The sequence below is a fragment of the Prosopis cineraria genome, unplaced genomic scaffold, assembly GCF_029017545.1.
Source record: "Prosopis cineraria cultivar Desert tree isolate PC_DT_omini unplaced genomic scaffold, ASM2901754v1 PC1, whole genome shotgun sequence".
NCBI lineage: Eukaryota > Viridiplantae > Streptophyta > Magnoliopsida > Fabales > Fabaceae > Prosopis > Prosopis cineraria.
Genome location: NW_026555332.1, coordinates 7,510,164 through 7,531,376, shown reverse-complemented (window position 1 = coordinate 7,531,376; position 21,213 = coordinate 7,510,164). Strand labels below are relative to the sequence as shown.

The 21,213-nt window shown below is 31.3% G+C and overlaps 1 protein-coding gene and 1 long non-coding RNA gene across 3 annotated transcripts; both read left to right on the top strand.

The window, feature by feature from the left end:
• The first annotated feature begins 11,008 nt into the window (after positions 1–11,008).
• Positions 11,009–16,084, top strand: LOC129307480 (uncharacterized). Of its 2 annotated transcripts, XM_054948459.1 has the most exons (5): positions 11,009–11,226; positions 11,873–12,051; positions 12,689–12,787; positions 12,902–13,053; positions 15,477–16,084. In XM_054948459.1, exons 2-5 carry the CDS (start codon positions 11,881–11,883, stop codon positions 15,862–15,864), a joined length of 810 nt encoding a protein of 269 aa, XP_054804434.1. In that variant the 5' UTR covers positions 11,009–11,226; positions 11,873–11,880; the 3' UTR covers positions 15,865–16,084. The 2 variants fall into 2 exon arrangements, with proteins under 2 accessions (XP_054804434.1, XP_054804439.1); XM_054948464.1 differs by lacking the exon at positions 12,689–12,787.
• Positions 16,085–19,329: 3,245 nt separating this feature from the next.
• LOC129304896 (uncharacterized) lies at positions 19,330–20,567 on the top strand. The gene is made up of 2 exons (XR_008591809.1): positions 19,330–19,566; positions 19,666–20,567. It is a non-coding gene; the product is annotated as an uncharacterized LOC129304896 (long non-coding RNA).
• The last annotated feature ends 646 nt before the right edge of the window (positions 20,568–21,213 follow it).

Here is a 21,213-nt window from a genome sequence, read left to right as displayed (position 1 = left end):
AACAATATAACCTAGCCTTATTATTAATAAAAATTATTTTTAACCACTAGTTGATAAAAAAATAACTAAAAAACCTTAAAAATTATTTAAAAAGATCAATAAAATTTCTAGATCATTTTCTATTTTTTTGGGTCTTAGTATGTAATTTTTGAATTTTTTTATTTAATTTTTTGATTACTTTTTTATAATTTTTGAGATAATTTTTTATAATTTTTTTATTAATTAATTATTAAAATTAACTTTTATTAATAATAAGGATCAGATTTTATTATTTTTTAAAATTAAAAAAATATTATATCAAAAATAAATTTTAAATTTTAAATATTTCTAGACCTATTATTTAGAAGTCAATTTATTCTTTTATCCTTACATTTAACTCCTTTTGTTTTATGTGGTCATAGTTTTTGGACTAACAATTGTTGGCAGATGATGAATCACTTTTTTGATTAGATTTTCAAGATCAATTGAAAGTAATTCTTTATATCCACACAAATTTAAATTTAAAATTTTATGTGTAAGTCATCATAATTTCTAAATCAAAACTTGTTAGTGGATGATGAATCACTTTTTTTTATTTTTTGGTTTGATATAACTATCTGATTGTTGGGATGAATTCAAATCTAAGGCCTTATGTTTAAGCAACCTAAATGTGTGCAGTGATGGATAAAACTTTTTTTGGGGAAAAATTGTTTTTTAGATATAATTATCGATTTTACTTGAAGAAAATGGAATTTCCTTCTTACATATGAAGAAATAGTATTGGTTGGATAAGAAAAACTTTTAACTCAATTACTGTATTCCCCATTTTTTTTTTTTGGTCAGACTGACTCAACGCAATGATCAGGTTGTTCTCCGAAAGCTTCTTTAATGCCTTGCTTTTCTTTTTTTTTTTTTCCCTTCAAAATTTGAGTTTTGAAAAATAATTTCTACTTTGTTTTTTTTTTCCGGACAAACTTCTACTTTTTTTCACTTCACACACTTGTTAAAATGCGATCCTACCCTCTTTCTATCCATAGTTTCGTGTGTTAATTGTCCATTTAATTTAGTAATTTAAGATCATGGATAAAGACAAACCAAATGTATTATTCATTTAGTTACTGCCATAACAAGTATTATAGTCATGTTTTCAAGAGCATCCAAGTAATAATACTCAATGCACATGCACCACATGAAATGAATAATCAAATAGATCGTTCAGATTGTATATGAAAAGAAAGTATTAATAGGAGTTGGTTTTAATGAAATGTAAAGTTTTAAATTTAAGTTCACATTCAGGTCAAAAAAAAAATCAAGTTCACATGAATGTAAAAAACAAATCATTTGAAGGATATTTTGACAGTATCAAATTCGAATATTGTCCAGGTGTAATTAGAAGTGGAATATTTTGTATTTTTAAAGTTAGAGAGAAAAGTCACAAATAATTTGAAGTTAAAAGAGGCACTTGTAATTTTCTTATTGGCCCACGTTCGAAGTGCCGCGGAGAAAGAAAAAAAATAAATAAAGCAGCTTCTTTTACTTTATTTTATTGGTTTTTTGCCCAACCTTTTACTTTAATTTGCTGGGCTTTTCTTTTTTTCCTCCTTTTTTTGTGTAGTGGGCTTTGACGGCCACTAGTGGTTCTCATCAACTTCGTGCAAAGGTCTCAATGTCTTTTTAACATTGAGTTTGATTATGTAAAGTGGTTTTATTTATCAGCAGTTATCTTGGCGATTAAGAAATATTATCTTCATCTCATAGGATTATACCAACATAATTAAAAAAAAGTCTTTCTATGCATTAGTAAGTATATGTGGAATAAATTTTAAATGATTATGAGCTTAAATATATTAAAATAGTGTTTGAATTGGTATATTTGGATTTAAAATTTAGATGTAAAATCTCAAATTTTAAATTCAGTATTTAATTTTTTTAATGAATTATGTATTTAAAATTTTTTATTTGAATAGTTTAAATAAGAAAGATTATTACTATCAGGTAGTTTTTTAAGTGTGTATATAACGATTTGAAATAATAAGAGTTTAAAAATGATTTCAAATTATAAAAGAATTAAGATAAAATTTGAATTTGGATAAAATTCAAATTCATAAATGTTTAAATGTTCAAATAGGAGATTTGACCCAAATTCAAATCAATATGTATCTAAACACAAAATTGTTAGGATTTTACAGCTTAAAATCACTTCAAATCAGATACATCAAAACATAGATTGATTGATCGGATTGCCCGAACCCTATAATCTTAAGATATGTCAAAGCACAATGTTATACTCCAAAGGTGTGTTTGGATTTGAGTTGGAAAATTTGAGTTTAGTTGTAATTAATGTATAAAATTGATTTTTAAAATTAAATGCTAGCAGCAGTAGCTCATGAAATAACAATGATTTTGTGTTGATATTGATTTTAACATGTATAGTTATGATTCTTATAATTGATAATAAAATAAACAAGTACCAAGACTTTGAGATTGTTGAGTTTCATGAATTAGGGGTTTAAGCTTTATGCATCTCTAGAATTCAACCAAAGATCAAATTTTATCATGAATCAAAGTGTCTAAACTGTTTTTAAGTTCACTTAATTAGTTGAAGATTAAGGGGCAAGATGTTAAAATTGTGAAGTTCTGCTTCAATGACTACATTAGAATGAAATAGAGTTGTGGGAATGTGTTAGTGCATTTCTCATGGAGGATATTTTCCAAACAATAAGATCCTTAAGTGATGTGTTTTCGTCTCTAGTTTCCAAAATTGTGAATCCAATTGCAAGTTCACTTGCTAGTGTTTCAAAGGGTGTTTATATCAAATGATAAGTGATTTCTTTAATTTAATCATTAATGTCGAGTACGAACTATGGGAATGCAATAGGGTTAAAATTCTATGGCATAGTTTATTGCTTGAAAGGATCCTTTAATACTCAATTCGAATTAATCTAAGCCCTCATTTAAGTTCACTCGGCTTGATGTTAGGTAGGTTTAGGATATTAGAAACCCTAACATTTTTTTTTAAAAAAAAGAGCAAGTATCTTTGAAATTAGTGTCTCCATTTTCCACATTCATACTCTCCCTGTGTTACATTTGTTTACATGGTAGAATCATGTGATTATGTCAAAGACTCTATTATAATAATTGTTCATCTCAAATTTGAAATTATATTAAAATAAAAGTATTATTTAAGAAATTAGATGTGGCTCTTTTCCTACTATTAAATTAAATATAAATTTATTTGGTGATACTTCAGATGATCAAATTGTAGTTGTTAAAAAAGTGCTCAACTAGTTTTGTGATTTCAGCCAATCCAAAACCCATGTATATTTCTCTAAAAATGTTGCTGCTGTCACTTGTAACAACATTTGTCATAAACTAGACTTCCAACATACTGATAATCTTGGGAGATATCTCGGGGTACCTTTGATCACTAGTAGAGTTAGCATTTGCACCTATCAGTATCTATTGGATAGAGTTCAACAGAAGCTCACAAGTGAAAGAGTCAATCTCTTTCTCTTGTTGGACGGATCACTCTTGCTAAAGCTATTCTCACTTTCATTCCATTTTACACGATGCAAAGTACTATGCTCCCATCCTCCTGCTGTCATGCCATTAAAAAGCTTATACAAAAGTTTATTTGGGGGTACTTGGAAGATCACTGTGGTATCAATCTTATCAAGTGGAAAGAGATATGCCAACTATTGAGTAATGTAGGCTGTGGACTAAAGAATCTAGAATCGCAAAATAAATCTTTTCTTTTCAAGCTAGTATATAAAATGGTTACTGAACTTGATTGTAAAGTCCTAGCTCAAACCGAGTTTCACCATTCCCAATCACACAATCAACAAACCAAAAACACAATAACATCAGAGTAGTAGCCTTTTATTTTTTTTCAAATTATAGGATCCCAACTTCTTAAAATATGTATTCAAATAAGAGGGTTAATGAAAGCATAAACATAGTATATGACTTAACAAGATATAAATTCTTAACCTTGAAAAAAAGCCGTGTGCCGCGGCGTGCAATACATGCACTGCGGCATGTGGCATAGACCACATGCCTGACTTCCTATGTCATGCTTTGCGGTGTGATAGGCCATGCACCATGGCACGCCAACCTAAATTTTTTAATGTCATTTATCAACAAAAATGACGAAATTTTGATGTGCGCCATTTTCACATTCGACGTCCAATTGAAGTGATTCAAGTGCCCACATGAAACTTACAACATGTACCAGCTAATAGAATAAGTTTAGACTCGATCTAACGGTCCGATCTAAAATTAAACAATCAGGTATAAAAAATCACTTTTTCTTTTTAAAACTTTCACCTTAAGTGCTCAGTTCTCATTCCTTGTCCCATTAGACCATTTTGGGCCTTGAATCAAGTCCAAAAGGACCATACACCTGATTAACACTACATATCATATATATCACATCATTTGCTCATTTTGGCCTCTCAATGCCACATTACACAATTATGGACTTATTTGAGGAAAACATATACAACACATATTCACATATATACAATTAGACTTATTTCACTTTCAACCCTCCAACTCTTATATATGGGGCTCTGCCTCACTATTTCTATCAAGTTCTTATATATTTACACAATTCACAATCAATTCACAATCAACTCACAATCAACACATATATACACAAGTGAAACAAATTACACAATAACATACACTTGCTTATTTCATATTTAGGCTTACCCATATATCGTCCATTGGGGTACCCTCAGCATAATGCAATATCATATATATATACAAGCAAGTTTGTTTCACAACATAATTCACTTTCTCAAATTACAATTTACTTTTTCAAATTTACATACATTTATGTATCTTAGTTGGCAACTTAATTCTATCAATACATCATACATTCATTTACACTAATGGTAGTCATACCACTACCAAATAAGGCTACTATTTTCTCACTTTCTTTCCTGGCCTTCTAGCGCTCTCTTCGCCTTATTCAGAGGTAACTTTAATTACCGGTTAGTAAGCAAAATCATAAATAAGCGATAAAGTAGCATGTGTATCAATAAAAACAATATCTTATGCATATAAAGGAAATCATTCTCATCAATTCCATTATGCACATGCAATGCATTCCTGGTTCCACTTGGCAGAGTAATCTCTATGCTCGGACCAGGACTTCCAATCATAAAGAATAAAGCCCACCATACTATTGCTCAGATCAGGTAATTCTCTTTGCGTATGGGTGATCTCTTAGGTCCGTCATAGTAAAGTTAAACTTTACGCTATGGATCATTAAGACTTCATAGCCTTATACAAAGCAAGACCACGATCCCCTATCTTAGTTTAGGATAACCTCATGGATCATTCTATATCCTAGGTTTGTCATAGCAGAGTCAAGCTCTATGCTTTGGATCATCAGGATTCTTCTCCTTAGTCTGTCATGATGGAATCAAGCTTTATGCTCTAAAACATTAAAACTTCCTATACCTCCTCACAGTAGGGTCGTGTCCCCTTACCATAATTCAAGGTATTCTTGCAAATGCGATGCATGTCAATACACATGCCCTTTCAAATTCATTTCAATCAACACTTGTAATATTCACCTTGACATTACTAGGATAACACTCTTACACACCATTGTGATAACCCGAATTAGACAAAATCCCAAGTAAAAGTTATCACAACCTAAGGGTTTAAAAGATAATGAGTTAAAATAATGAGATTCTAAGAAAAACCCTTTTTAAAATAGTGTTTGAACTCAAACCATAGTTGAAAATTAATTAAATATAAATATGGAAGCATGGAAAACAAAGCACCTTAAAACTAGTTGAACAAGCCCTTTTTCCATAAAATTTGGTCTGCTCGCCACGACGCAAGCCACGCTTGTCACGACGGATGGCATAGAGGGACAAGTCCCTTGAAGGGCACTTGTGCCGCGGCACAACTGTGATGTGCCGTGGCGTGCACCTATTATTATGATAGCACTCCAAACTTTCAGAGCATGTCATTTTGCCATCTGATGTTTGATTTGAGCAATTTAAGTGTCCACATAAAACTGTTCGAGCCCTCTAACTAATACTATCGGTCCCACACTCAAATAATCCATTATTTAAAAGATGAATACCTGAACTTAAAATGGTTTGTTTTCACTTCAAAACACTTTCAAAGACGTCTAACTCACAATACCAAATGCCATTAGCCTCAAAAATACTTTAACCACCTTAAATGGACCACACACAACATGACAAAACAATCATATCACACAATTAAGTATTCACACTCAAAATAACCACCAAACCCCTAATTGACAATAACATAAAAGGGTGGATAAAACTTAGCACACATATTAATTTGGTCATTTTGACATATAAATCACTTCAAATATATTACTTGTAATTGTATCTTGGCCAAGCACACTCGTTCAATTATAATAACATCAACCTTAGGCCAAGCTACATATACATATCCCAAATTCATGCAAGTGATAATAAAACAATATCATGTTCTTAAGTTGACATGATATAAAAGCAATATTCATTACAATTCCTAAAAAGAGGAAAAGGAAGAGCTGTACAACTATTACTCTTCACTCTTCAGTCAACCCTTCCTTCCTATTTCCTTTACCGAAACCCTCACCTGTAAAATATAACTATAGGGTGAGATAAATATCTCAATAACAGAATAATTCACTACTATTAATTAATATGCACAACCATAAGAGAGTAAAACTATTAAGCACCAAAAATATACTTTTAGCATATTACAAAATACTCTTTTCCATAACATAAATCATTTTCTACTAGCATGATCATTCTACCATTTGAGCTTCCATATTACCCTGACTGAAACCATAGGCTCTTAAGCCAAGTGCACATCTACAATGGTTTGAGCTCACTTTTGGTGGTAGGATCACCTTGCCAAAGGTGTCCTAGTTTCCCCCTATCGCATATGAATTGGGGTGTTGTTACTCCAACAGTGCATTACTAATTTTAAAGAGCATCACTTTCTAACACCATATCCCACATGGATACTAAAGAGATTTTCTCCAACACTGTGACTCACTAAATATAAAGGAGATACATGCTATATGAACTTTCACTGCTTCTTTCTACAAGTGAACTCCCAACTCGTAATATGATTATGCCCATACTTATCATATATAACACATATACGTTTCAAATTTCTCAACTAATCTATATAAAACTTTCATCATTTCAATTATTGCAATTCATTTAACATGCACAAAAATCACACTTCGCAATATACAAAGTTATCAAATTTCAAGTTCAAATTAACATATCTACTCATAAACAGTTAAGCAATATAATCAAATAGTATAAATTATTTCGTTACCTCAACCTTTTGTCACAAAAAAGGGTTATCGTAGCTAAACATTAGCTCCACACGTTCTATATACACAAGGTAGCTTGAGTAACACTCAATCTACACAATTAAGTGACAATTATCAATTGTCACTTCGGATAAACTCCAAATTCTCTAGGTTCTAAGTGCCCATAACACTCAAATTCCTTATCTAACAACACCAACCATTTTCAAACACTCTAACCATCTTATCAAATATCCCAACATACCAAAATCACCATCCAATTTTTCACATTGTTTTAAAATCTTCAAATTATGCCTAGGATTTGTCTAAACCCTCAACAAAATTTTAAATCACCATAAAACTCATAAACATAGGATTAAAAGCTTGATTTAACTGCCCAAGACTTTAAATAAACTAATGGATTTGATCTAAATTCAAGAAAACTGAGATCAAAGCTCCCGATACCCTAGAAGTCAGAATTTTTCACATAAAGATGAAGGAGAGAGAATGTGAAACTTACTCAAGGATGATTCAAGCTCTAATTGCATCCAAAATGGTCTAAGGATCACGCCCTAGCAGACATCGGTCATTTCCCGTCGCCTCCTCACGATATCTCTCTTTTATTCTCTGATTCTGGTCTATTTTTCATGAATTGATAAGCGATGATTTTGTACATGCGCCGTAATACATTAACACACCCCCACAGTGCATGGCATAAAAAGTCCCACTAAAATTTAAACTCCCTTTTATGCCATAGCCCGCTCAAACATCAATCTAACCTTCTCCTAAGGCTGTCCAAGGATTAAAAATCATATTAGTCTCCCATAGACGTCATTAATCACTAATTTATCTAAATTGACTAAAATACCCTTGAAAACACTAATAATTACTAATTTATAAACTTAGAATGTTACAACACTCACACACTTGCATGCATATACTTTCACAGTGTTGTTACTCTATCAGCTTACAACATAATGCATGTAGTTATATAAAAATACTTGTAAATAATTTCACAAACAAATAAGTAAAATGGTTACTCCAATTACCTTTAACTCTTACTATTAAGGATTACCAACCATATTAAGCTCTCAAGGGTACAAATTCTCATAAGCAACTTCACAGGTGCTCAATCTACATAACACAGTGCCTCTTAATCAATTCTCAATACTTTTCACAAGCATTAATTCAACTCAACCAAATCCCTTAACACATAAAATAGTTTAATTGAATCCTTTTGCATTCACTTATCCATTATTTATAATCATTAGCTCTATAAGTTACTCAAACAACCATAACAACTTCCTAACTTAATCATTTATCCAATTTCTCAGTTTCAACCTAACTTTTTGGCCATTTTGAACTTAAACTCTCAAAGCTCAATCATTTAACTCCATGCTAGTCACAAAATCTTAGTTCTGTATTCGATAGCCCGTTTTAACCCTTTCTTTTAGATTACAACACCTTAAAACCTCACGATTCGATTTCTCAACCAATAAAATTCAATGAAAAAGGGATAGAATTGAAGCTTAGGATTGTGTGATACTTACCCAACAAGTTATTAATCAAAGCTGACTCTAAACTTCTAGATATCGTTTTCCCTAACAAAGCTAAACATCTCCACCCCTCCAGATGCGTTTTCAGCCTTTTCTCTTTTAATTTCACGAGCTAATCACGTTAGCTTTAAGTGATCCCTAGACGATATGCCGTAGCGCACGCCACGTCTGCCGCAATGCGTGGCACAATGAGTCCAATCTTACTTTTGCTTGTGTATTTTGCATTGGATTGTCTTTCTACCTTTTAATCTTACCAATATAACATCCAAACAATACAAAACATCAACTCAACACCTAAACCACAATCAATCTACTAATTATTAATTTGTTCTTGATTAGCAACTAGTTCTTGAGATTAAAATTCAAGATGTTACATTGATCTTTTATGGGTTTGTGTTTTGAAAGGCAAATACAAATTCCAGATATTTTCCACTTAGAGCATTCAGTGGCGAAGCTGTTCTCCCATATGGAGGAATATTGTGCTGGTATGGTAAGACACTATGATGCATCTCAAATGGAAGCCTGGCTATGGAAAAGATATCAGATTCTGGTCAGATTTTTGGGTGGGGGATAACAACCCTTTAAAGCATCTCTCCTTTGCTGAACTCTAGAGCATATGATCAGATTATCTTGATGATAATAGTTAATGCAAGTGGGAATATTTTAAGGATCTCTTACCTTAATCTGTCTTGAATCATATCAAAGGTGTAATTATAAATGTAAATGACCTTTCTCCTTACTTTTGTTTTTGGCATCTTAATAGTAATGGTGAGTTTACTATTAAATCAGCTTATACGGCCTTCCAATCTATTGAATGGAATGATGTTGAGGCTAAATGAAAGAGTGTTTGGAAGCTACCTTTGGCATAAAGGGTTCAGACTTTTATCCGGTTACTTCTTAAAGATTGGCTTCTCACAAATGTTAAACGTCTTCATTGTAAGATGACACATGACTCATAATGTTTCATCTGCCATGACCTAATGGAGAACGTTAATCATGCCCTCAAAAAATGTCCTTTTGCAACAAATATCTAGAAAAAAGTTCAACCCCTTGATATGTATGCATTTCTATAGGAGGGGCTTTATTGCATGGTTATCTGATATACTTCAATCACCCTATGTTGAAATTTCTTAAAAATCTAGCATAGTATTTTAAGTTAGAAACTATAAGAAGTTCGCAACAAATGCAGCTTCACCGAGGAGATTATTGATGAATTTTCCTTCCTAATACATATTAAAGCTATTATGGATCATACTCATAGGTCTTTTTTTTTATCTTTAAAAATTTGATGTAATTACTTTTCATTTTTCAGTACATATTGCATATATACTTTTATTTAATGCAATTCCTTTCCACTCAAAAAAAACAAATAAATATAAAGTGAGTTACATTATTCATAATTTATAAATATTGTGACTTTTTATAAATTCTATATACTAATATATTAGTGATATTGATATTGTGAAAAAATAATTTTGAATAAATTAAATGTACAGTATAAAAGCTAAATTTTAATATAAGAATTGTTGTGTATTCAAGCTAAAGATGATTAAGTTCTAGTATTTTAGAATATAATGAAATGGTTCATAATAATCATAGTTTGTGAATGGTAATATTTCTTCTATCAATTGCATAATTTATATTACATATTAATATTGATATTAATTAATATTGATATCAATCAATGACAATTTGTTTGCCCGAAAAATAATGGGATTGTTTAAAACTGTTTTTATTTTATTGTTCTGATAACTGATATTTTGTAAAAACATGTTTTGAAAATAAAAATAAAAATAATAATTTATTTTTTTATTATCTTTTATTCTCCAACACAATAATCACATAACACTTAAAAGTTGTTTTTATTTTTCTGTTCTCCAAAATAATATTTTATTTTTTAAAATATTTTTAAAAAATATATTATTAAATAAATTTTTTTATTCTCTTATTTTAGAGAATAAAAAATTATTTTTAAAATAGGTTTTCAAACAAGCCAACACCGTCTGGTTTTTAGCACGCCTAGCAGTTTAACGATTTTTTTTTTTTTCCCAACACAATTAAGATTAATATTTTTTGGGCCAAAATTAAAAATTAATATTGTTGATCGTGTATTTTACCTTGATAATATTTTTAAAAATGCTCTGCTTTGTCCGAAGAAGGAAAGTTGAATGTTTCAGAATTGGCAAGCGTCTTCTCCAGAACACTGCAAATAGACCAAAGCATGGGCTTTCCTGATTCCTGAACCGTCGGGGTGAGTTACAAGGCAAAGGACAAGGACCATTATCGGAGATCAAATCGGCATCTTCCTTCCCGGCGAACATTTCTATCACCGACCGTTAGTTCTCTGCACAATCTCCACCATCGTTATTTGAGTTTCTTCAGGTTCATTTCTATCTTCTTAAATCCTTTTCTCTTTCTCGATTTCTTCTCAATAATGCTTCAATTCCTTCTGTTTCTTCTGTGTATAAATAGATCGCTATCTCTCTCTGTGTTTAGACTTTGCAAGATTTACAGGAATGTGTTTGATAGATCTCGTACTTAGTTCAGTATTTACTCGACTATATGTTGATATAGTATTTGATTAAATTAAAATCATTAACAAGTGGCGGAGCTAGCGTTTCTGCGTTAGTCTTATTTGATTTTTCCCCCCTTCCGCTGAACTAGTTAGGATCAGAAATTGGTCATTCTCCAACCTATGAAGCATTCCCTTCCTTGTGATCATCTTGTCGTCATTGATTGATTGTTTATTCTATGCCTTTGTGAATGTCAACACTGTCTGCGAACGGGGTGAGCATTACTGTCTACAAGCAAGCGGGGGGGGGGGTCTCTTAAAGTTCTTGGCATAAATCACATTATAATTTGACCTGATAGTATTTGAGTGAGATAGCTTCTTGTAAATTGAGCTTCCTTATCTGTATTATGTTTGGGATTCTAAGGAGTGAGTTCGTCTTCGTATGCATTTTATATATCGGTTGATGATTTCCTTCACTAGAGTTGTTTTCTGATTACATGTTTGCCGTTGTGATAGCAACAAGAATGTACAATAACATTGGATCGCAAACTGTGGCACCTCAACCTCCAGCAAGATCAGGGCCTAATCCTTTTGGGAATACATTTCATGTAGCTGGTTCAGGTATCATTAGAGGTGGATTGGGTGCTTATGGCGAAAAAATATTGGGATCGAGCTCTGAGTATGTCCAAAGCAATGTAAGTAGCATTCTGGTTTTTATTTTCTCTTGTTGATATTTATAACTGAATTCACCATGCTGATTCATGCACGGGGGATGTTTATATTGTTTACTATTTGGCTCTAGTGTTAGTTGTTCATGGATTTCAAGCCCTTGCATTTTCCATCAGATATTCTCTGTCTTCCTCAATCCTTGTTTGCATCTAAAAAATTTCTCAATCTGGGAAAATTGACACTGATTTTAATTGCTGATTTAACCAGTTTTCATATAATCTGAACTGCACTTATCTGTTAATAGTTAATAGTTAATACTTCAACTGTTTTAGAGTGAGTCATGGCAACTTGGCACTTCCTTTGAAAGTCATGAAGAAATATGTAGTCCTTTTTAATCTATTTCATATGCGTGTAAATTCAATAATGATTGTATAGCTGAATCATTATGGATTCAGGCTTGACTGTATTGGAGTGATAAACCTGTTCAGCTGAGCAATGATCTTAGGTAGCTAATTGGACCCTGCATTGTTCCAGGCCCAAAAAGGGGGGAAAAAGAAAGACCCTGCTGTGCTACTCCTTAACCCTTTGTTTGCTTGTTGATATTCTCTGATGGCATGAATTTAATCCTTTTATTTTAAAACTTAATTTTTTATCGATTGACAGATAAGTCGATATTTCTCTGATCCCCAATATTATTTTCAAGTGAATGATCATTATGTTAGTAACAAATTGAAGGTTGTTTTGTTCCCATTCCTGCATCGGGTGAGCACTAATCCACTATTTATTATTTCTGCAGCCCCCTCCTCCTGCTTTACTTTTCTTATCTTATTTTAACACATGCTTGGCCTTGTGTTTTGCTCCTCTTTTCTGGTTCAGGGTCAGTGGACAAGAATAACTGAGCCAGTGGGGGGCCGGCTCTCTTATAAACCACCATTTCATGACATAAATGCACCAGACCTGTATATTCCATTAATGGCGTTTGGTACCTATGTTGTTCTTTCTGGCCTCTCCTTGGGTCTTCGTGGAAAGTAAGCACATGATGGCTTCTAATGCTACCTTTCCTAATCTTAATTCCTCTTCTTTGCACTAGGTTTCAGTTTTGCTTGCCTCTTAAAGTTTGCTTAATTTCATTTTTGGTCCCTTCACTTTCACAAATAAATAAAATTTCCTCATGGATAACATTATTAATTTATTTAACCTAAACTGATGATTAAGATTTGGTGCAACACTGCAACTAATGCATAATGAAACTCATGCCTAGTCACTGCTACTTTAACTTACCATTGATCAAACATGTAAAAAAAGCTGTTCTGTGAATTTGCTGAAACAGCATTTTATGCATCTCTTCTTCATTGACAATCTCCTTGGCTTCCAAATTTGAAAACTCAGGGTTCTTACTCGCTTGATGATTCTTTCATGATCTTACTTATTTTTGCCCCAGCATGCTTCTTGTGTGTCTTTATTTTGATCTTTGTGCAAGTATGGATCTATGGTGAACCCACAAAGTTGAGTTAGGCAAAATAATGGTGAACGAAGAGGTGTAGGTGTGTAGCCTTGAGAGATGATTTTAGGTATTAGACAAGGGATATCAGTATGGACTGTTTATTCTCCAGTTGATGTTGCTAATGTGTATTCCTTCTGTTGGGGGATTCATCTTATTGTGTTTTAACTACATTGTTAATCTATGTTCTCCAAAGTTATGACCTGGAACAGTTTAGGAAGATTTTACACTTAGAATTGATGGATGGGCAATAGATAATTGCAATGGTTTGGCTTAAATGTTTACGTTTGAGCATTTTCTGTCAATTAGGAGTGAAAATTTCTTACTTGTTTCCAAAAGTTAAAGAGAACAATTAGAGCTAAAGATTTTAAGGAACAAAACCGAAATCTTAATTGAAGTTAAGGAACAAAAATATACTTTTGCCAAGAAATTATATAACATTGACAAGTGTTAACATTGAGCAATGTTATCCATCCCCCAACCTGTTTGCACAACAGTAAATATTTGTACTGTCTTTGGTGGGCAACGGGCAGTAATTTATGATTTTTACTGTACAAGTTCTATTCTCGATGTTTCTTCTTTTGCCAAGGCACCTGCTTTGAAATTGGTATTTCCAAAATACCTGTTCAAACTGCTAATGGTACTAGTGATTAGTTAGAGCCTCTAGAATTGTTATTAACGGCAGCAACCAGTAATCATATTATACTTTGTATACTATTTCATAATTTTTTGGCCAAAATATACTATTTCATAATTGATACTGTCTTTTAAGGGAAAATTTACAAATAATGTTTGTTTCTTCTCTGCCATGCCTCAACACCATCATGTGAATTATATTGCCCTTAGGAAGGCTCAGAAGCATGTGAACAAAAATTTGTGTTGGATAGAAAACGGGAGGGAAGTCATGAAGCATTAATGATGTACTGCTTGGTGTAACCAAAAGCATGTCATTTTATTGAGTGAATACACAAACTCTTTCGCTTGGCTACATGATGTTGAACATCTGTGCTAAAAACATCATCTAGCTCCCTTGGCATTTGATATACATTGCAAAATCCCCTCTTCCGAGTTATTCTTAGTCATTGAATAGATTTATTTTCTTCATAATATTCACTCCTAAAAGTAAAATTAATCTGTCTTCTCGCTTCACACTAAAATGAAATCACATTTTGATGTTGGAATTTAAAAACGGCTTGATTTTCTTTATTTATTTTATCAATAGAACTTCAGTATGATGTTAAAAAGGAAAAAGCTAACTTTTTTAGCAGAAGATAATTTGGAAATTAGATTTTTGTGATATATATATATATATATATATTTGTATCAAATGGAAGGGGAGTTGAATGATTTTTGAAATAATGGGATATTATTGAAGTATTTAATTAATTTTCAATGAAGATAGTGTGATTTACTCTCTTGTACTTCAGAAATACAAATGGTTGGACAATGTAAGTCTTCTATGAGGAACCTGTCATTGCTGAATGCATGCGATAACTGCTTTTATCCTTTCCATATTTGCGACGTTAGTTTTATGTTGAATTCCCTGAAATATAATTTTTAATTTTATGGAAACCTCGTTTCCCATTTAGAAGTGCGAATGTTTGAACAATGGAAGAATGTTATATGCTACCCACCACTGCAAATTGCAGGCTGTAGCTGGCTTTACAGTTTCCATTTTTGTAGGTCATAATCATAGATGATCATTTTCTGATAAAAACTTCCCCGTCTGCATGATCAGTTTCATGTTGAATTCTACTTAAAACTAGATAATTTTAATTTGGTGGAAACCAGAGAAGTAATGTTCTTCTTACGATTGCATTTTGTAATTACTCTCTCTCACACTTAAATCCATTAGTAGGATTTTGGTGTGTGTAACAATGAGAATTCAGTTTTTGCTCATAGTACTCCTATCTGTTTTGGCTTTCTGAAAGAACTGTCTTTATGGTTCAGGTTTAGTCCAGAAGCTTTGAACTGGTTGTTCATCAAGGGATTGCTTGGTTGGTTCATGCAAGCAATGCTACTTAAGGTGACATTGTTTTCACTGGCTGGTGGGGAGGCTCCCCTGCTAGACATCATGGCATACGCTGGGTATACTTTCGCCGGCATGTGTTTGGCCGTCCTCGGGAGAATCTTGTCAGGTTACTCTTACTATATTTTGATGCCATTTACCTGTTTAAGCATGGGAGTTTTCTTGGTTAAAACTCTCAAGAGAGTCCTTTTTGCTGAAGTGAGGAGTTATGAATCATCCAAACATCACTATCTCTTGCTCTTCATTGCTTTGGCTCAGTTCCCTTTGTTTACTTGGCTGGGCAACATTACCGTCAATTGGCTTATTTAGATTTCAATCTCTTTACAACGTGGTATATATGGAATCATTTTTTCGTGGAAACTTTTACTTCTTGTTCGCTGCTTTTCTTGTAACGATTTTTTCATTTGTTTAGTTATTTACTTCCCATTCTCATTTGTCCAACTCCATTTTACTGTATATTTCCATGCAATCCTTTCTTCGGCTATTTGATCTATTGATGTTGAGACAGAAACAAGATTATTACCCCTTCCTTTTCTTTTCTTTTCTTTTTTTTGTTGTAATTCTTTGCCTGAAATTCTGAGGATTTTTTGTACCTTATAGATGGATAGGGATAATTCTATCTTGTATTTAAGAAGTAATAAAAATATTTACATAATATACACATTTATTTTTTATATGACGATGGGGAAGTGTGGTAGAAGATGATGTCTATAGAAACGTGTAAGGTTCCGAAGGCTCCAGACAGTAGCTAGCAGTATAGGTGGGGTTTTTTAAAAAGAAAAAGTGAGAAATGTATTTTGTTTTTTGGCTCCAAAATAATAACATAGTTAGTATAAATAACAATTTAATTTTTAATTTAAACGAATGGTAGTTGTTAGTTGATTACCTTAAGTTGTCATTTACATCAAATTAAATTAAATTGTTATTTATTTAAAATTAAGGTTTTATTTACTGATGCTTTTTTATTTTTATTTTTTTACCGCGAGTCAAGTTGTCATTAATGTTAAATTAAGTTGTTATATAACATAAACGCAAGCTTTTATTTACAGATATTTAAATTGATATTTTTATTATGAACACAAGTTATTTTTTTAGTTATATGTAGTGTTTTGTATTATTATACTAAAGTACCCAACTGTTAATATCCCCCTTAAAAAAAAAGGTATTTTGGTAATTGAGCATGAAAATTTATTTACGCACGAGATTTAGGACTTTAGAGCTATGCATCTTTCATATTTAGATTTTTTATTGTTATTATTATTCTGAGTAATTCTCCCTTTATTTTTCATAACGACAAGGAAGTATGTCAGAAGATAATGACTATAGAAACATGGAAGGTTCTGGAGGTTACATATATACATGGCTGGCAATATCAATATGTTGCAGAGTTTCTAAAAAAGCAATAATTGTATTTCGTTACTTTTTTCTGGGGGTATGAAACACGTCCTTATTCTTTTAAGTTTTATGAATAAACGAATAAAACTAATAATAAGGAATTATTAGTTTTATATAATAAATTAATGAACTATACATATCATTTATGAGGCGTATCACAAGACTGGAGTGTTTCCTAACTGGCTCTATGCATTTTGTCATACTAACTTAAGAAACTTGTGATTAAAATTCCTCACCATGTATTCCCAGAACATAAAATAATTTATTTTTTTAAAAAAAATTGATATTATATACATATTTCATTGATGAATGATCTCATGATGCTCTCTCCAAAACATTTGTTTTTTAAATGAACTGAACTCGTTGATATCCAATTTGTAGAGACTTTTTAATCATTGAATTCGAACTTATCTATACTTATATAATTTTCATCACCTGTGAGTTAGTTTTTTTTTTTTTGGACAAGGAATCAAATTTAACAAACCCTATTTTCATTTTAAAATATATTACTATAAATTGTGAATTGATCTCAGCAATCAATGAGTGACTGATTTTTGTTTTTAAAAATTGTTTTCTGTTTCTAAAAATAATAAATATAAGAAATTGTTTAAGTGTTTTAGATTTAAATATTTATAAAACTGGCTTATTTTTTTATTTTTAAAAGTAAGAAACATTTGAAAATTATTTTTATTTTATTTTTTATTTTCAAAATATATTATATTTGATTATTAAAAATTATAGTCAATTGCTGTCCTAAGCTACTACACCCAAGCAAACCCTAAGTAACTGAACCCAAAACATCTATTGCACACATTGGTGTGTGATGGGGAGAATGATATATGCACAGGGGAATTTCCATTTTTCAATTCATAAGTAATCCTTTATATGATTATCTCATTAAGTCATATTCATTTATTGTCATAACTCAATTAGGGGTACTTTTACTAATAGCATTTTATGCATTCACTCGAACTCAAATTCAAAGCCTCTACGTTAAAGGTATGATTGAGAGTTACTAACTACAAAAATAATTTATGAGAGTGCTTATTTTTGCTCAACAAGAGTGCTTTCAAAACTCTCCTATAACAACAGCTCCCATATATATAGAAGTGTGTAATATCCTAAATTTTGGGCCTGATAGCTCAACAATATGCAAGAATTTAGTAAGCTACTAAGCCTAAAGTAATGAAGAGTTTTTGAAGTGCCTTGAAAAGATATAGTGATTTTTTAGAGACTACATCATAATTTTAAAGTTTTTTTGGGCAAAAGTGTAACATTTCAGAGACTTTAAGGAAGTGTTTGAAACTAAGAAATGAGCTAGTTAAAATTCAAAAGTGTCTATGATAGACTAAAAAGAGGATAAATAAGGTTTAAAAAAGTAACAAAGGTATTTAAGATCAATCTTAAAGAATAATCAGTAAAGTTTTTAAATTAAACAGAGGTAGAGTTATTTAATAACTTTATTTTTATGTTCTAAGTCTTTTAAGAAGGATCATAATTAGATCCTAAGGATCATAATAGATCCAAAAAGCGCTTAGTGAGATTGAAGTTGGATCTTATGGTCGCAATAGACCTAATAGAAAGTTAATGAGTCACAAGGTGTACTACAATTCTCTAGGAAGACGATGGTTTAGTATGAGTTTAAAATATTAAAACTTCTTAAATTTGAATAACTATTATAAAGAGAGTATCCTTAACTTTTTCTTAAATAGCTCAACTATTAACTAGGCTAAGAAAGAAAAGATAAGAAAAGCAAGTAAAAGTAATAGCCTATTCTGTACTAAATGATAATTATCAATATTTAAGAGTAATTATATGTAAATAATATGATGAGATTATGAGAAATTATCCAAAGTTAAAAATAAGCAAAACTGAACGTTGATCCGAAAATGTCAAGCTCAATTGGGGTCAAAATGTAATTTTTTGAAAATTGGAGTCTTAAAGTGTAATTATAAAAAATTATTCAAAATTTAGGAAAATTTTAAGAAAATTAGTATATGGAAGGAGGAAATATTTTGATGAATCATACCGATTTTATTGGCTAGAAATTGCTCAAAAAATTACTTTATAATTTAAATTATATTAAGTTAAGATAATATATTAATTTGCCATATCTAGAGTTTGATTTATGAAGAGCCCAATTTGAGCCCAATTGTACAGGGAGTGCGTCACTTTTGGATCAGGTTGGGAGAAGGAAATTCATATTTTATTTAACCACACACTAGTTGACAATATTTTAAAATTAAGAAAAAGAAAGTGATAAGTGAAAATTGTGATTGGTGGATTTAAGAAAATATTACAATTTCATTAACATTTCCACTTTAACACCACAACATTTCATCTTCCTCGTTTTCGATCAGACCAAGGAGAGAGAGGAGAGTGAATTTCTAAACTTCTTCCATGGTGAATGTATGAGAGGTTTAGAGAGAGAGAGAAGGAAAATAAGCAAAATCACCATCAAAATCACCTTTTTATTTCAAAGTACCTTCATAAAAGTTGTTCTTCTCTTCAAGAATAATAATCCTATAGTTTTAGATTCTTGAGAAGAGGAGTTCAGTGCAGCCAAGAACTGTGGAAGTGGGAGAATCTAAGAAAAAGTTATAACAAAGGAAAGAGGTAAGCGCAAGCTTTATTTTGAGATAAGTATTTTGAGATTTAATTACGTTTCTCATGGAATTGTGCTGCTGCCCTGTTTTTGTAATGAGGAAACGTCAGGATTATGATGATATTAAGATCATGGAAATGATGTTGAAAGAAGTTTAGGCATGATAAAACAAGAATTTAGCAAGCCTTGTGAAAATTGAAAAGCTTGAATTTAAGTGGAGGTGCTGTCCAGTTTTCTTCAAGATAAAGCCATGGATTTAATCAAGTGTAAGTTCATTAAACATGATTTAAAACCGAGGCTTGGGCCATGAAAATATGAAGCATGAAAATAGTTTGGATGAAGCAACCTCAATCTAGGTCTCAAATACCCATAATCGCTTTCAAGGATGGTTCAAAAGGAAAGAGGTTGAATTTGTCAAATCTGAGTTTAAAAATGAGTTCTTTATGAAAAATTAAGTGGAAAAATGATTGTACAAGAAAAAAATTCATGTAAAATCTTGACATATAGAGTGTAAGAATTAAATAAAGAGTAAGTTATTATATATTAATAATGTAATTATTTACTCTAACAATTATCATAAATATTTTATGACAAATATTCAGGGCTAATGAGTGTCATGAAAAACGAATCGGAGGTTTGGTCATGAGAGATTAAATTGAAGCAGGGAAAACAAAGAAAAAATAATAAAGCCAAAAAATAGTAAACTTGATGTCACATGTTAGTTATAAAGTCATGTAATACAAAAATATGTTATGTCTGAAACTTTTTCCTTGTATGCTTAAATGGTATTATTTAATGCTAAGGTTTTCTTAAATCTCACCCCCAATAACTAACCATGTTGGGTTATAAACTTTCAAAGGAAGAGCTAGAGTAAGGAGTGAAGGTAAGTGGATTAGGAGATAATTTTCTCTATGGCATTATTTTTATAGAAATAAAAAATGTATAAATAAGTTCATAAATTATGTAATTTATGATGAGATTTTTGCATGTATAAGTGATATGTGTTGATGTATGATGGCCAATTTAGAGTTCTAAACTAGTCTTGAAATTATGATTTTAGTATGCATGATTTGAATTGTCTAGTTTAGACTCTTTTCAGATGAGGGTTACTATTTTGTTGTTTAATGTGTAGTAACCCATGTCCAATGTTCATAAAAATTTTTATGATAAAACTAGACACATAAAGCTTTCAAACAAGTCCTAAACCAAATCTTTTAGATATGTAAATCTTGAGTTATAGATTTTTTCAATTATTGCACAAATCCTGTAAGAGAAATAGAGCAGCTTTGAAAAATGAATAAACTGTGCTATTTGTAACAAAAAAGGGTTAAAAATGTATTTTTTATAATTTAAAGGACTTCAAAATCTTCCAAGAGAATTTTAGAGCATCCTTATACAAATATATTTAGCTATGAATTTTTAAAATTTAGTAAAAATTCTAGACTTACTAAATGAGTGGCAGCCTAATGATTAATTTGTGAATTTTAATTTATGAGTTTCAATTCTCTTTTCACTTGAGCGATATCACTTTTAATTGTCTATAAAAATTGTTAAAAATTTAAATTTTACACAACGCTTACAAAGTACTCCAATAGGTAAAGGAGATGGGAGCACTCTTTGGGAGAGTGCTCCAATAAGTGTGGCCTATGAGAGCGCTA